A 17,358-nucleotide genomic window follows, 5' to 3' on the forward strand; every position below is an offset into this window, starting at 1 on the left:
GACATTACTGGGCCCACTCAAGCAAATCGATATATATATATGTATGTATGTATATATATATATATATTGTTGCATATCTTGTGCCATGAAGGTAAAGGCCCTCCCGTTGATCGTCGATTTGCTCGAGCGGGCCCAGTAACGTCTCCATTGGAGACTTTGTTGTTACTGTGTTTCCGGAGTTTTGACATCCGTCGACGATCAAGAATCAGGGACGCTGTCTCGTTTGCCAAGGTGTCAAAAATCAGATGGGCTGGTCACGTAATGAGATTTAAAGACGACCACTGGACTAGAACTGTTACCGACTGGATTCCACGGGATGTCAAAAGACCGCGTGGCCGCCCACCTACCAGATGGTCAGACTTCTTCGTCAAGATCATGAACGATCGGTTTGAGGCCCTTCATGTTCCCGGAGCGAACAGATGCCATTGGGCTACACTAGCACGCGACAGGGACAAATGGAGACGTTACTGGCGCCCGCTTGAGCAAATCGGCGACTAACGGGAAGTTAAGTGATTAAGTGATCTTGTGCCATGTAAAATAACCCAAATGGACCAAATATTGATAAGTCAATTCTAAATTTATAATGTTTCCTGGAGAATAGGAAGGAGAAAAGTATGGCAAGCTTGGGTATTTTTGAGCATGGCTAAGTGTTTAAGTTTGGATATTTTCCAGGAAAGGAGAGTACCATCGAAGTCAGTAACATACACAAGACTTATTGAGCAGCGCAGGGATATGATCAGGCAGAGACCTTCCAGAGACAAAGACACAAGACTATCCACCCAGAAAGGAGAAAGACAATGCAAACTCCCCAGGACAGGTGAAACTGGTTATGGGCTTCTGATGATTATTAGCAACCCATTGGGAGTCTCTGGGTAGAGAACTCCAAAAATACAGTAGCCGTTAGGTATCCTTTATAACTAAAAGTGCTGTCTTAGTTGGCTATGAGGTATTGGGTAAGGTGTAGCAGAGTAGGTAGGCTATAAATGGTTAGCAAAATGCTTATTTGAATAATATTTAAGCTAGCCAGGTTTTGCTGTGCAGATGAGATACTTTTGGTAGCTTGCCGGGCTCTCTGAGAGGGGCGGAGGAATCGAACCTGAGCCAACTGGGTCAGCCACGTGCAACGCAACCGCCCTACCTGCTGTGCTATCACTGCAGCCGATTAAAAGAGTACAAGGGACAAAGAACACACACATATTTGAGAAACAATATTTAGAAATTACATCTCTGATAAAACTCTTGTGTCATGATAAAATGGGGACTCTGAAACCTCAGTACGAAGGAATCCAGTAAAAATGGGCAAGGATTTGAATGAATGCTTTCCCAAATGCAGAGTCAAACCACTGTATCACTAGCCCCTCAGCGTTTTGAACCACTATGGAAATGCACACAAAAACCAGAGTCAAAACAACACTCCCTGCACACCTCGGGTTAAGCCTGGTTGACGTGGAGATGTCAGTGAGGATAGGAATACTGAAACTCTTCCTATCCTGAGGGTGAGAAGATGAAGTGTTGCACTACCAGAAACAGTCTAGTTGTTTCTCACAACATAAGCACTCACACATTCTGATACAGACTTTGCAGTTCTGGTTATTAATACAAAACATATAAATGTATATTCTACCACGATAGGAAGCAAACCAGGGTTCCTGAGCAGGGGAGGGAGAGGTAAGGAGGGAGGTATACCGAGAGAGCTGACAACGGTGTGTGAGGAACCCTTCAGGGCGATGGATTTGTTCACTCTCTTCTGCTAGGAGAGAAATTTCCATGGAAGCATTCTCTATCCTAGAGGAATCTGACAATTTGCTATAATTGAGGGAGATTAATTTTCTAAATATGCTATTCACGCAGATGTTTTCTTGCCACGTGGGATGAATGCAGCATATAAAATGGGTCCAATTAATGGGCATCCGTGAATAGTGCCTGTGTAGGATGGAAGCGCTCAGCTGTGGGTCACAGAGACCTGGGTTTTAATACCAGGTCAGCATGTGACTGGGCGGCTTGCATCTCAGAGCTAGTGCTTATTACTTCATTTGTGAGCTGAATAACATTGTCAGCCTCAAAGAGAGAATGACATGGATTTGTGCATTTAAGCAGCTAGTCTTGTGCACGATAAAGCCTCAGTTTAAGGTTGTGGTTACTTTAAAGCATAGAAAGCTGGTGCGACACAGGTAAGGACAGCATTGCATTGGCGTTCCACTTGTTTGTTTCATTTTGCTGCTTTTGCTGTTGATGCACAGTTAATCACTAAAAAGTCTCATGGCTCAGACCTCTGTCAAGAGGCTTACCAGCTAAGTTTTCTTCTAAAAGTGCGGCTTCAAGTCTCATACTCAAGCCTTAAACGGATTTTAATTAACTTTTTGTGCATGGTGTAACATACTGGTCCAGTTCAATGATCTCGCATGTGACTATCCTGTTTTCTTAACATTATCTGTTGGAAGAGTGTTTTATTATTTCTGTATATCCTTAGATCCATGGTTGAAGACTAAATTACAATTATTGTCGTTTTAAAAATAATTGCTAAGTGTCTATCAAAATGTGCCTGAGATGAGGAATGAGGAGGGATTAGATTAGAGCAATCTTTTGGCTTTAGAGTGAATGGTGGCGGAAGAGAACCGCCAGCTATTTGCATCTGGTGAACGTGTGAATGGTGGAACACAGGAAGAGTAGCAGTTTAGGAGGGGAAGATAAAGGTAAGAAGCTTGGTTCCTTTCTGTTTAAGAGACTGAATCTGAGATGTGACATAGCCATTACAGGGAATGTCCCAGAAGGCAGAAAAGTTTGGGAGGGCAGAGGAGAGCTGGGAACATCATCAATGCAGGGGAGGAAAACCATACTGATGGAGACCAAGCAAATCAGAAGAAGGTCACGTGGACATAGCACAGATAACAGTGTTAATATGATAAGAGCTGGTTCAGTGTGACACTTCTTCTATGGAGTGGGGAGGATCGCAGCCAGAATGCAAAAGACCACACAGGAAATAAGAGCTATGCCAAAGCAGGGTGGGGGCTAGGAATGGGAGGAGGAAAATACAGACAGATCTGGTGAAGGAATATAATAAACCACAGAAGATAAGCAGAAGCAGCAAGAAGACGACACAAGACAGAAATTTTATAGGAAGCTCTGGAGGAAGATGAGAGGTGTTGAGTCAAGGCATAGGAAGTTTGGAATTGTGTAATCGACACTCAGTTTTAGAATACGTTTGTGGCCTCCCAAGGAAACCCCATGTCACCCACCTACCCTATTTCTCTAGCCACATACAACTGCTAATCTGATTTTTATCTCTGTAGTTTTATCAATTTTTTTAGCATTTCCTTTATATACCATCATATAGCATGTGATGTTTTGTGCCTGGCTTCCTTCACTTAGCTTAATGTTTTCAAGGTTTTCAATTCTATATGGTCAAATAATATTACATCATATGGAAAGAGAACATTTTGCTTATTCATTTAATACTTGAGAGATATTTGGGCTATTTCAATTTGGGGAATATTATAAATCACTGTGAAAATGTGTATGTAAGGTTTTGTGTGAACGCCTATATAATTTCTTGCCTTCCTTATCTCAGGAATGCCTGTGTACTCTTCTGTGAGTGGTTGCGTGCCTGTAGGTTTACACAGACTAGCGATTCTATACTACAGTTTTTAAGTAGAACAGGACTAAGAAATCAAATAAATCATAAATGATAAGGGAGCGAGTGTCATTATACTACCTGTACTAACTGCAATTTAAGAAAAGATGGCTCATATATATATATATATAGTATATAAGGATTATATATGTAAAACCCTGTATATATACAGCAGGATTATATGTAATCCTCCAATCCATAGAGCTTTATTTTTTCAAAGCTTTTTTTATTGAATCACAATGAGATAGACCCTTACAAACAGCTTCATTTTTTTCTACTGTCTCGTTACTAGGAATTTTCTTTTTAAAGTTTAGTTGTGCTAGAGATACAGTACAGCAGATGGGTGGTTTTCTTTCCTGTGGCCGACCTGGGTTTGATCCCAGAACCCTATATGGTCCCCTGAGCACCACCAGGAGTAATTCATGAGTACAAATCCAAGAATAATCCCTGATTGTCACCAGGTGTGGCCCCCAAACAAAATTAAATAAAATTTAAATTTGGCTGCTTATCATGTAAGACATTTACTTGATTCCAAAACAAAACTAAAACAAGGGGCATTTTGAGAGAATTGGCTTCCTTTATTGTTTCCTTCTTGCATCCTTAATTTCTTTTCTGTATTCAACCAAAATTTGGGAGAATCCTTCCGGCCTAGGAGTGGCCAGAAGAGCACGGTTCTGACAAATTTCGCTATTGGCCTTGTCTTGGATATATCTGAAATCTCTTCACATAAGTGATGTTCATCTTTGTTGGATAAATTTGCCTGGTGCTTAATTGCTAATTGGAGGCACAGCTATTTCTATTCAGTAAAAGCTTAGAAGAAGCGCCAAATTGTTTGCCCAGAAAACAGTCATATTTAAGCTTGTTGCACAGGATACCTGTGGTGGCTGCTTAAAGACAGGCCATCACTATGTCTAAAACTAAAAACAGTACAAGACTAATATCCAAGGCCAGGGAAACCAGAGGCCAGGAGGGCTGGTCAATGGCTGGAAGCTTACTACAAGTGTGTGGGTACCAGAGAGCAGTTAGGATAGAGAAGGGACCACTATGGCAGCGTTAGTTGCAAATGATCACTCTGGACAAGAACTGAGTGTTGAAAGTAGATAAAGGGATATGCATGATGGCCTTCCCTATCTGTTTTGCAAGTAGTAATGCCCAGAAGAAGAAAAGTGCCTGCCATTAAAGCAGGTGGTGGGGAAAGCAGGAGGGAAACTTGGGACACTGGTGGTAGGCAATGTACACTGGGTAAGGAATGGGTCTTGAAAGATTGTCCAACAATGAACTGCTTTCTAACTGCGTGTCGCAACTGTGGTTCAATTTCAAAAACACAGGCCAGGGCTCGTAAGAAACGGTGTTAATGTGTGCTTATTTGGTGCCTGCATATCAATGAGTGTGTGAGGGTGAGTGGGGGGTGCAATCATGCATGCTTGTCCCGACATACGGATTCGTCGGTTCGTGAGTGCCTATGTGTGTGTCTGTGTGAGTGCATTTCTCTCTGCATGAGTACCTGTGTGAGTGTAGGTGTGCATATGAGTGGGCATGTGTATTCATGGATGCGTGACTGCCTGCATGTATACCTGTTTGAGTGTCAGGGCTTGAAGGCTTTCCATAGAGGAGCAAATCCAGCTCTCCAGGAGAATATTTGTGTTGTGAAGACGATGCACAGATTTTCTGATGTCTCCTGCTGCCAAACAGAGCCTTTACAATTTAGGGAGACTATGAATGAGGTGATTTTCTCAAGTCTGTTATGAAAACAGATATATTCCTAGTGTGCTGGGAGGCTTCTGAGTAGTGGCTAAGGAGTATTACCTGAAAAGACAGCCTGTACAAATTTGCTCCTGTGGCTTCCTTTAGGGAGATTGAAGAATGATGTCATTTGTCATTTTTGATTATTATTTTTTTTTGCTTTTTGGGTCACACCCGGCGATGCACAGGGGTTACTCCTGGCTCATGCACTCAGGAATTGCTCTTGGCAGTGCTCGGGGGACCATATGGGATGCTGGGAATCGAACCCGGGTTGGCTGAGTGCAAGGCAAACACCCTACCCACTGTGCTATATTGCTCCAGCCCCAAACTTTTTGATTATTTTTCCCTACACCCAAATGCAAATCTCTGCTGCAAACTGGAAAGGACATAGGTTAAGAGTTTAGAAATAATGTCTTTGGATTCCTTATCAGTATGAATTCCTTATGAAATTTTATTTTCCTTTTAGCACATTTTATTATTGGTTTGCCCTTTCTGCCTTGCCACTGGGAGCCTAGGTTTATTGAGTTACTCCCATCACAGTGCTCTCATTCCTCTCTGTTTATTTGAAACAATTCTTTGTGCTCTGCTTCCCCAACCGGTCAATCACCTCCCCCCACCAATCACCTTTATCTCCTAATCAGACTCTGTTAACTAGTAAGTATTGCTTTTTCTCTTCTCCTTAAGTTCTTTGCATAGTTAATTCAGAGCACTGTCCTCTTTTGTATGAACACAGGAAGATAGAGAATTCTATGCTTTTGTAATTTGGGAGTTACCTGACTGAATAACATTCACTCCAAGGCATCTGTTCTCTCAATTTAAGCCTCAGTTGCCCTTACTTCCTAGCACCCTGAAAGCAGAGTCCCGACAACAGACTGGGTGGACCCAGGGCAAGCTGTGAGCTACCCTGGCATCAGAATGGGCCAGACCAAAGCGCCATAATACTTAACTGTAAGTTAAGAGCATAGCCATTGACAAATTTTGTCATGATCCAAAAAGTAACAACTAGATTCGAACCCTGCTAGGGTTAGGAAAGATTAATCTGGCCTGAGCACTGTAGTCTGAGACCTATAGCGAGATGTCCCCAGGAGAGCCACCCTACAAGCTTAATGTATGTATCTCTTACTGTGTCCATACAAAATAACTAATATTAAGAAGTAGAATTAAGATGTTAATTAAGTTATTGGACTAAGAAAAGGAGAAAAACCCTTAAGTGGTAGTTTGCCCTTGAGCAGAGGGCTTTCAGATGTTGATTGTGCTAATGGACCTGGGTGTGTGTGGTTGCTACCCCCAAAGGTGGGAAGTTGGTGTGAGACTAGAGACCTGGTCTGTGAGTCAGATCTTGGAGAGACCAGCGAGGGAGACAGTGCGAGACTTGAATGGGGAGCTTCATGAGACTAGAACAGCCGCATTGGGAGAATGGAATAAACGGCAACTGATCACCAACCATCCTGGCCCTTGTTTCCTCCTTCGTCCGCCCATGACATTGGCCATTCCAGGTAGGGAGCAGCGTGAAACCACCGAACACAGGCAGTGAGAGAGAGCCGTGGGATTTCCTAGTCGCTCTGAGCCTACACACATTGTGTGCGGATATTGCAATTTCTTTATCCATCTGTCTCGGACATGTTTTCTGTTTCCAGTTCTGGGCTATGGTAAATAGCATTGCAGTGAACATAGATGCGACTGTATACTTATTGAATTCATGTTTTTTTTTTCTGTTTCTGGGAAAGATGCTAACCAAGGGAATCACTGGGTAACTGGTAGTTCTATTTTTAACTTTTTTCCAAATCTGCATTGTTGTTTTTCATAGAGGATGAGCCATTTGACAGTCCCACCAACATGAAAGAGATTTTTTTAACCAGCACTGTTTTTAAAATCTATAAGCCACTCTCACTGCATACCTCCTTGTCATTTTTATGTGCATATCTCTGACAATAAGTGATGATGAATGCTTTTCTTCTCTGTTTTTATCAGTTTGGAGGGGGCCTCCCAAGTGGTGCTGAGGAGGCCCAGGACCCCAACAGATGCTTCTCAACTGACTAGTAAAGAAGTTCAGGGCAAGTTCCAAGGATACTGGGCTACTTTGGCCGTGTGGTTTTGGAGATACCCAGGCCACCTCGGGGCCTCCAGGGCTGTACGAAGCTATACTCTAGGGACCATGGGGTGCCAGGATAGGATCAAATGTCTAGCATGCACCCAAACTGCTTTTCTATCTCCTGGCCATACTTGTTTTTTTTAATCAGTTTTACACTAATCAGAATACATATCTCACTCATATTTTCTTAGATTTATAGCAAGAACTTCATTATATGTTTTTTGATTCTATTTTTTAAAATTTATTTTTTATTAAAAAAATTTTAATGGTGAGACATCATGAGGTATTTGATTCTATTTTAAATGATCTTGATTTTCCCCCTATTTTTATTTTTAAGGGCTACGGCAGTATATAGAAATATAATGGGTATTTCTATAGAGTCCTTGTGCTCAGTGCTCTTGCTAGATTTGCTTATTACTTCAAGAGGGTATTTTTATGTCTTTTAAGATTTATGTCTTTTAAGGATTTATCCTTAGACGTCAATGTCATGTACTAATAAGGGCCATTTTATTTTCCATTTTCTTATCTCTATAATTTTCCTTGCTTGTTCTTTCAATTTTACACTGGCTTACAATTTTATAAAGAGGTGAATAGGATGGGTTAGAATGACCTTTTTCAGTCTTAGAGGGAAATCATTAAAATTTCTACCAGTCTGTGTGATTTACACTCTACAGTTGTATTTTGGGTATTTTATATCATTTGAAGCATTTATTTTGTAATTCTAAACATTGTTACAATTAATAAATATTGAATATGATTAAATACATTTTGCTAATACCATTCATCAATATTTAATGTGATTAAATACATTTATTTAATCTGTTTATATGATTAATTACAAAAAATGAGTTTGGGATTTTGATTAATTATTGACTTAATAATAATTATTATATTTTATGCATTTCTGAATTTGATTTCCCAATATTTTCTTTAGAATGTTTCCATTTCAGTACTTAAGGGGTATTGGTCTTATACCATGACTTTCTTTACTTTTAATATTTACTTGGCTTTGGTATCAGAGTAATGTTGATCTCAAAGAATGAGTTGAGATGAATTTTCTAAGTGTTAATTTTCATGAATAGTTTGTTGGAGCTGGACTCATAGTACTGAATGCATGCTTTGCATGCAGGTGGTCGGGGATTGATTCCTTATATATGGTCTTCTAGAATAAGGTAAAGGCCCTCCCGTTGATCGTCGATTTGCTCGAGCGGGCCCAGTAACGTCTCCATTGGAGACTTTGTTGTTACTGTGTCTGGCATATCGAATACTCTCGGTAGCTTGCCGGGCTCTCCGAGAGGGGCGGAGGAATCGAACTCGGGTCGGCTATGTTGGCCGCTTGTAAGGCGGACGCCCTACCCGCTGTGCTATCGCTCCAGAATAGACCCGCTGTGCTATCGCTCTAGAATAGACAAGAGTAACCCCCAAGCACAGAGCTGGGAATATGTCCCTCACAGTGCTTCAGATCGTCCAAAATTTTTGTGTGCATAAAACTGTATTCTTTCTTCCTTAAAAGTTTAGTAGAGCTTTCTTCTCAAGCTCGTGTTCTCCCTTGAACAAGAATCTCGCTTGCTCATCTCTGTTTCTTTGCTTGCCTATTTCCACTCGAAAGAAGCCTGTGTTCTCTCTTGAACACATACTGATCTCTTTCTCTCCCCTCACATCTTTCTAAATAAATTTCAATAATTTTTTTTCTTCACCAAAACCAAAATTTGGTAGAATTTCCCCCATTGAAGCCACCTGGTCCTGGAGCTCTTTTCATGGGAACGTTAAAAATTATGAATTCTGGATCAAAATACTAATACAGTGGTTAAGATGCATACCTTGCTTGCTTGGCCTTGATCCCTGAGAACTGTCAAGAATGAACCCTGAGCACAGATCCAGGAGCAAACCTTGAACACCACAGGGTCTAGCCCCAGCTATCTCCTCACCACCACCTCCATTATTGCCATCTTAAATTTACTATGATTTAATTTCCTTTTATTTTTCTAGGAACACACAGAAAGAGAAGACTCCCCTGTGCAAGCTTCCATTTTCTTGGTGAGTTCTGGAACTGAAATGGTCCTTTATAGTACTCCAGTGGGAGGAAAGCTAACTACTTATATGCTTTCCTGGGGTGCCTTTCCAAATGGGGCATTTCATGAGTGTTCAGTCTTAAATCCATGAATCAGTAAATGATTCTGAGGATTTGGTGAAATTAGTATGCATTTTGTTATTTAGGAGATTTGTGTTTATAGGTATCTGTTAGGTCTAGTTTGTGTTCTTGTTTGAACATTGGGTCTAAGAAGAAATCAGAAGGAAAATTTAAAATCCTTGAAACAAAAAAAGTGGAAGCACAGATATTGACCGCTAAAAATCATATCTAAAAGAAAAATTCTTGGCATTGAATACTTAGGGGGATAAGACAAGAGAACAGAAAAGAAAATGATCTGAGGACACGTTTGTGATCTCGACACAAAAGAGATACCAAGCCTGAATTAAACACAGTATCCACTAGGTATTGAAAACCTAGACTTAGAAAGGAGGCTTTCCGTATATACTAAGGAAGGCTGGCAGCAGTCCTACTTTTCCTGTTGTATTTAACATTTTTTTAGAGCTCAGGCCTAGTCAAACTTAGGGCAGAAGCACAGGACACTCCTGATATTTCAGACTTCCAGGTGCAAGGAAAAAAGTACCTTAATTGATACCAGGGCTGCTTGGCTTAACACTGGTCCGCCCCATCTTAGGTATACAGCTGATAGAGTCTTATTGTGGCTGCAAATTCTCAGCAGTGTTGCAGCAGCTACAGGTTAATTCCAACCACACATATCCCCAGTGGACATCTAGTTCCATAAAATCTCAAAAATATAGGCATTGAATTGATTAGGTTAGTGTAAGCCTCTGATCATCACTCAGGCCATCTTGTGCTTGGATCTCCGTCCCTAGCCCTCACTAAACATCCCCCATAATGAAGAAATGAAGGAATTCAGTCTTGCTGACGGTTGTAGACAAAAATCCAGGAATATCTTAAAACTTTCTAAACTCCCTGAGTAAGGCTCCAAAGGCGCAATCTAATTAAAGTTCAGAGAAATGAATAAATATGTGGTGAGGAACATCAATAATATTAGAGAAAGTATGGAAGAAATTGTGAAAAGTTCAGAACAGACACTAGTGAACTAAGAAGTACAGAAACTCAGCTAAAAAACACATTCCTGGGTCAGAAGCAGAATGGAAAAACCCAGATTTCAAATCAGTGACCTTGAGGACAAGGTATAGATCATCATTCAAAATGAAAAGGAAAAATAAATTTTAAATGAAGACAGCATAAGAAATTTATGAGCAGAATTAATAGAAAATTAATATTAATTTTCCTTTAATAGAAAAACCATTCAGAAATTCACGGGGATTCCAGGGTAGGAAAGAAAGGGAAAGAATTCCATATATGCTTATATCTACATCTTTGTACACAAATCTATGTAAAAAACCTAACAATTTAAATGATTTTAAAGATTATAAGCTAGACCAATGAAACCAAACCTTTTTTAGCACCAAAAAGGTGACTTTCAGGTATGCCTTAGTTTAGTCTTAGTGAGAACCTAATGTGACAGAACTATGCTAAAAAATCTATATGCTAGAATAATATAATTATTGTATACGTATAGAAAAAACTATGCTATAGAAAAACAATACTATCAAATAATGTAATGCATGGTCTTTATGATCATTCTTTTGTATTGGAAAACCAAATGCAAACAAGACTCAGCACTAATTCCATAGTAAGTACTAGTTTACAGTAGCTGTGTACTACAGCAAATAATACTCCGATGACTTTCTAAGTTCTCTAAGAGATATGAATTGGTGGGTATTGATGGAATGATCAAGGAATTCTGAAATAGCTTTTGGTGGAAGGAAAAATAATTAGTCTTTAGACTGCCTTATCTTTGCATATGCTGAATCTCCAGTTGTGGCTTGATCTTCAAGCCTGTGTTCTCCCTTGAAAATGTAAATTGCTTGTTTGTCTCTCTTTTTCTTTCATTGCTGATTTCCACTCTGCAAAAGCCTGTGTTCGCTCTTAAATACAAACTTCTCTGTTCCTCACATATTCTAAATAAGTTTCAATTAAAAAAGATGGCTTCATCGAGAAAAGACCTCCAATTGCTTTTGCAAGTTAAACAAAATTGCTCAATTAAATTTGAAAATTGAGCTATTTTGTTTTACTTGCAAATATCCCATATTGCTCTGGATATAGTATATATCTTCAACAAATATGTTCTTTGTCTAAATAGAGAAATAACTACATCCACTTAGAAAAAATCTCACAAACAACCAAACACTCAACCGCATAAAAGACCATATAAAAAAAAGGAAATTAAGCCCAAAATTAGCAGAAGGAAATAAACAGTAAAGAACAAAGCAGAAATAAAAGAACTTAAGACCCAGAAAAATGTATTTCTAAAAAAATAAAATTAAATTAATAAAACTTCACATAAATTTAAAAAAACACATAAAAACATCAAAGAGGGCACTATAAAATTGATAGCAGAGAAATATAAACGATCATAAGAGACTGTCCTAAGACTGCCAAGTTGAAAAACTTAGAAGAGATTAATTAATTTCTAGAAATGTCCAGTCTACCATGACTGAATAATGAACAGACAAAACCTAAATGGATAAAATAGTAAAAGAATTGATTCAGTAATAAAATAAACACCCAATGTTCACTCTAGACCAGATGGCTTCACAGAAAAGTTCTATGAAACATTGTATTAGTAACAGCAAGGCTTCTCAAACCAGATTAAAAGATAAGAAGAGAATTTGAATAGGCAGTTTACCAAAAAAAAAAAAAATCATAGATAGCCAAAGGACACGTGAAAGGTGCTTGATGTCACTAATCATTAAGAAATGCAAATTAAACCACAACAATATATTCACTCACACCTGTTAAAAGCAAGTATTTGCTTGTGAATATGTGGAGAGAAGAAAACCCTTGTGCGGTGTTAGTGGGAATGTAAATTAGGTGTGTGCAAGTTTGTGAGACAATTCACTGAAATAATTAGAAACATTGTTGGGATCGGGACATGGGCATACAGTTTTACGAAAAAATTTACTATTATAAGTATTTTAAATATAAAACGTTTATTATGCAAGAAGTAGGGAGACATTCTAAGGCAGGAAAAGAAGTCATCAAACTGCCTAAGGGATAGAATTTAGGTTCCTTTTAAGGTTGGCTTGACTTGATATAACAGGCAGGCAAGTGCTATACATATGGTCTTTTGCATTTATATTTTTAGTGAAGCAAAACAGATTTCTTGATAAGAAATTTACCTAAATAAGTGTGAGAGGAGAGAAAGAAAGGATTATATGTTCAGGGTGGAACTCAAGCTTTTCCAGAATGGGAAAAACTTCCTTATTTGTGTTTCTCTTCTTGCCCTCAGTTTTTGTTCTGGTGGCAAGTTTTTTTGCTGAGTGATTTCCTCTTGTAGTAGAGTTGTAGGTTGGCATCCGGGGCCCTTTTTCTGTATGCCATGAGACCAGGAAGAATTTTATTCTGCCAGCATTGTCTTATCCCTGGGAAACTAACCATATTTGAGGCAGTATCCTGCACCCAGGTATTATGTCTAGAATCAGGATTTTATCAATGTGATTCCCATGACTGGCTTCCGGCATCCTGGTTTATGCATGCTAAATGCCTCCAGATTTATTATTATTTTTAAATTACTAAGCAGTATTCTTTCATGATTATATTATCCATTTTCCATCTCATTCCCCTTTGCCTCAAAATAGAGGTCCTATTATTCAATAGTCATCAGACATAAGAAATCTTTATTAGGGAAATATGAAGCTTATGAAGAAGGGGCAAGAAGGCCTTTACTCCAAGAGAATAAAATTCTCAACGTTATTCTTTGTCCAATTTTATATACCCTTCTTGGAGGTGGGCCCCCACTCCCATAGGAGGTTATCTATATTACTAAGGCCTGGGAATGTGACTTAGGTCTCAGAATTAGATTATTATTCAGATACTACGTGCATCCTACTGATAAGTATTTTTTGAGTTGCTTGAAGTTAGCATCTGAGTCTTGCCTCATAGGAACAGAAATACCCTGAGATCCCAAAAGAGCAAGCTCAGGAGCTTATCTTCTTACAGTTTCGGCCTCAGAGACTAGTTTTTATCTCCAGTGGGACCCATGCTGGCTTCCTCCATCCTGGTTTGCATCTTGGAACACAGAATCGGAATAAGGAATATTGTACCTCTCTCACCCCTTAACCTCAAAATAGAGGTTCTTCTATACAATTGTCATTCTCTGTGAAAACATAGATGAACCCTGAGGGCATTGGGCTAAGTAAAGTAGTCAGAAGTAGGAAGACAGATGATGTCTGCTACTGAAGTACATCGTAGTCAGGTAGGGAGACCCCTTTGCTCATGAATTCCAGAAAGTAATACAATTGTGAAAAGATAGGAAAAGAAATTAATCTGTCATCAGTCTTTTTGCAAGTCCTCAAAGTACAAAGGATTGACACTATTTGGATATGATTCACAAGAACAAAGTCCTGAATGATGCCAGCCCAAACAGAGAAGTCTGGGTCCAACTCAAGAAACTTCAGTGGTGGGGGGGGGCTGGAGTGATAGCACAGCGGGCAGGGCGTTTTCCTTGCACGCAGCCGACCCAGGTTCGATTCCCAGCATCCCATATGGTCCCTTGAGCACTGGCAGGAGTTATTCCTGAGTGCAAAGCTAGGATTAACCCCTGAGCATTGCTAGGTGTGACCCGAAAAGCAAAAAACAAACAAACAAACAAACAAGCAAAAAAAACCCTTCTGTCGGAATAAAAGGCTCTGATATAACTATGAAATACCTCCCAAACCTCAATGTTCTTTTCCCTTGACCAAACCCTAGCAACATATTCTTTTCTACATAGAAATCCCCCAAGCTGGGGCTATTTAGAAAAAATCCCATAAAACTAATTTTGCAAAACAAGCATAGCAAACTATCCTAGAGTCACTGCATCCCAACTGAGTGTGCAACCTCTTCTTCCTGTGGAGTTCCCGGGGCCCTCCTTTAGGCACAACTTTCCTTTTAGGGGTCATCTATTCTCTCTGTTACCTCACATAAATATACTAGCTTATTTCACTAATTTATGTGCCTTCTCCAGAAATTCTTTTCTGTGACATGAAGACAAGAAACTTTATGTGGGTGGAGGTTGGGACTGGTTTTATACTACATCCCAAAAACTCGAAGCCTCTAAGTACTCTCAGAGCCCCAGCACCTCCACAAGTCTAACCACTCAGTAGCTCTTCACAGCCCAGTGTTCTGGGTGTTGTTGAAGACTCCATTACGTAGGCGGAATAAAAGAAACTGTGGCCCACTGCACAGCAATTCAACTCCATCCCCTCTTCCGCCTCAGGGTTTGGGGGCTGGATTGCAAATCACTGGCTTCATTTCTCTGGCAGCCAGTCCTCAGCCCTGGGTGCAAAGTCACCCATTCACAAACAGAACACTGATCTTTTTCAAGAGTTGAAATTCCAGAGAGTTTGGGAAGCTGTGAATTGGGATCCCTGGAGGCACTTCACATAGATATGACAAATCCCGTCTGCTCCTCCGAATGATCAAATAACATCTTATTCTTCTAAAGAACAGTATCAAAAGTGGCTATTTTTTATTAGTGAAACACCATGAGGTACAGTTGCAGACTTACAAACTTTTGTGCTTGGGTTTCAGTTATACAATGATCAAGTGCCCTCCACCAGTGCCCATTCTCCATCACCAATGATCCCAGTAGCCCTCCCAACCCCCCCCCCACCCCCTCCCCCCAACCCCGCCTCACCTCTGTGGCAGGGCATTCCCTTTTGTTCTCTCTTTCCTTTAGGGTGTTGTGGTTTGCAATAGACTATTGAGTGGCCATTGTGTTCGCATCCGGAGTGAGTCCTCCAAACACCCTTGACTTGGTGTTCCCTTCTCTATCAGAGCTGCCTTTCCCCCCAGCATATGCTGCCGGCTTATAGAGCAGACCTCCTGGTATTCATCTCAACTATTCTTCAGTGTTCCTCTCCCATTCTGTTAAAAAGTGGCTCTTTTCTTTTAGGGGCCCAGGAACCAAGAGAATCCCTCCGTCAGGCACAAGTGCTCACGTACCAGAGCAAAGGAGGCCCAGACAGAAGTTCAGGTGAGAAGGCCACACTGAATGTGTATCCAGGAGCTAACTTACCCGAAGTCAGACCCAAAATACTGGTTCCAACCCCACCCCTCTTCAGAAGCAGAACCTCAGACTGCTTCTGAATGATGCTTCTGAATGATGCTCTCCCAGAACCCATCTCCCGTCCTCCTTCAGATTCTTGGGGCTCATCTTCCGAGCAGACAGTGCCTGTGAAGCTGGGAGCAGACCTTTAGAGAAGCCTAGTGGTTAGAGCCACCAAGGGGGTCCTTCTCAGTCCAGGTCTTTCACATCCCTCTCTCTCCCAGGACGCTGATTCTCATCAGCTACCTCCTGCCCACAAGCCTGCTGTCTCAGTGACATGAGTCATGTCTGTCCATAAAAAGTGTATGACCTAGGGCTGGAGCGATAGCACATCGGGTAGGGCGTTTGCCTTGCACGCAGCCAACATGGCCAACACAGGTTTGATTCGCAGCATCCCATATGGTCCCCCGAGCACCGCCAGGAGCAATTCCTGAGTGCATGAGCCAGGAGTAACCCCTGAGCATCTCCGGGTGTGACCCAAAAAGAAAAAAAAAGTGTATGACCTGCAAATTAGAGGAGCAGTTTCAGGAGCCTGAGAACTTGGGCCTGGGGAAAGCTACACCCTCCTTCCTGTCTTCCCCACCCCTTTCTTCTATGACCAGATCCTCCTTATTCAGCTCCTCCTGCTCCTCGTCTTCCAACTCTTCCAGCTCTGTCCTGTTCCAGGAAGCACTGAAAGGTTTTTCTGGGATACAGAGTGCTCCCCAGAAGCTTCTAACAGCCTTCCTCTCCCCCAGGACCATGAATAACATTCCACTGCGCCAACTGGAGGAGAATGCGCGTGGCCAGGTGGGGCCACACGTGTGGGAGGAGCTGGAAGAACTCGATCCTTTCCTCCAAGAAGAGTTTTATGAGAAGATGGCTGACATGGTGGGGTTCCTGCTCCTCAAGTACCGCTCCAGGCAGCTAACCACCAGGGCAGAAATGGTGAACATCGCCCTGAATAACAACCAGGCGTTCTTTCCTGTGGTTTTCAGTAAGGCATGCGAGTGCATGCAGCTGGTCTTTGGTATTGAGGTAATCGAAGTAGAACCTCAAATCCCCGCCTATGCCCTAGCCACCAACCTGGGCCTTAGCTATGATGGGATTGTAGGGCCTGACTATAGCCTGCCCAAGACAGGTCTGCTGATCATTGTTTTGGGCATCATTGTTCGGGAGGGCAACTGTGTGTCTGAGGAAGAAATCTGGAGAGCACTGAGTCTGATGGGGGTGTGTGTTGGGATTGAGCACTTCATCTATGGGGAGCCCAGGGATCTCCTCACCAACGTGTGGGTGCAGGAGCAGTATCTGGAGTACCGCCAGGTGCCTGGCAGTGATCCTCCCCAATATGTGTTTCTGTGGGGTCCCAGGGCCCATGCAGAAACCAATGAGAGGCAGGTACTGGAGTTTTGGCTCAGGGCCACTAATAGATTTTAGATGCTTCCCCACACAGGCTGACGATGAGCGGAGGGGGTCGCCTGAGCCAGGGCTGTAGAGTAGTAAGAGTTTGAACACAGCCGAGAGCACCGTGACTTCATAATCTCTGTAATAGCTTAGAAACCAATCTATACTACCTTTGGAAATTGCAAACGTTAATCATCTTTAGAAGCTTTAATTAGCTACAGCATCTGACTTTGTGAACGATTGGTCACACTTGTATTTTCAGTTTTCTAGTTCAAATGGAAGAATTTTGCTATTATGTT

At 41.2% G+C, this 17,358-nt stretch overlaps 1 protein-coding gene across 1 annotated transcript; it reads left to right on the forward strand.

Annotated features, from left to right (window-relative positions):
• The first annotated feature begins 16,174 nt into the window (after positions 1 to 16,174).
• On the forward strand, positions 16,175 to 17,092 carry LOC130038383 (melanoma-associated antigen 10-like). The gene has a single exon (XM_056130262.1). It carries the CDS (start codon positions 16,175 to 16,177, stop codon positions 17,090 to 17,092), a length of 918 nt encoding a protein of 305 aa, XP_055986237.1.
• Positions 17,093 to 17,358: the final 266 nt, after the last annotated feature.

Source organism: Sorex fumeus, unplaced genomic scaffold (genome assembly GCF_029834395.1).
Source record: "Sorex fumeus unplaced genomic scaffold, SorFum_2.1 ptg000075l, whole genome shotgun sequence".
NCBI classification, from domain to species: Eukaryota; Metazoa; Chordata; class Mammalia; order Eulipotyphla; family Soricidae; genus Sorex; species Sorex fumeus.

Bases quoted from the DNA above. Each gene is read 5' to 3' on its own strand.
- LOC130038383 (XM_056130262.1), top strand. From the start codon at position 16,175: ATGACCTGCAAATTAGAGGAGCAGTTTCAGGAGCCTGAGAACTTGGGC.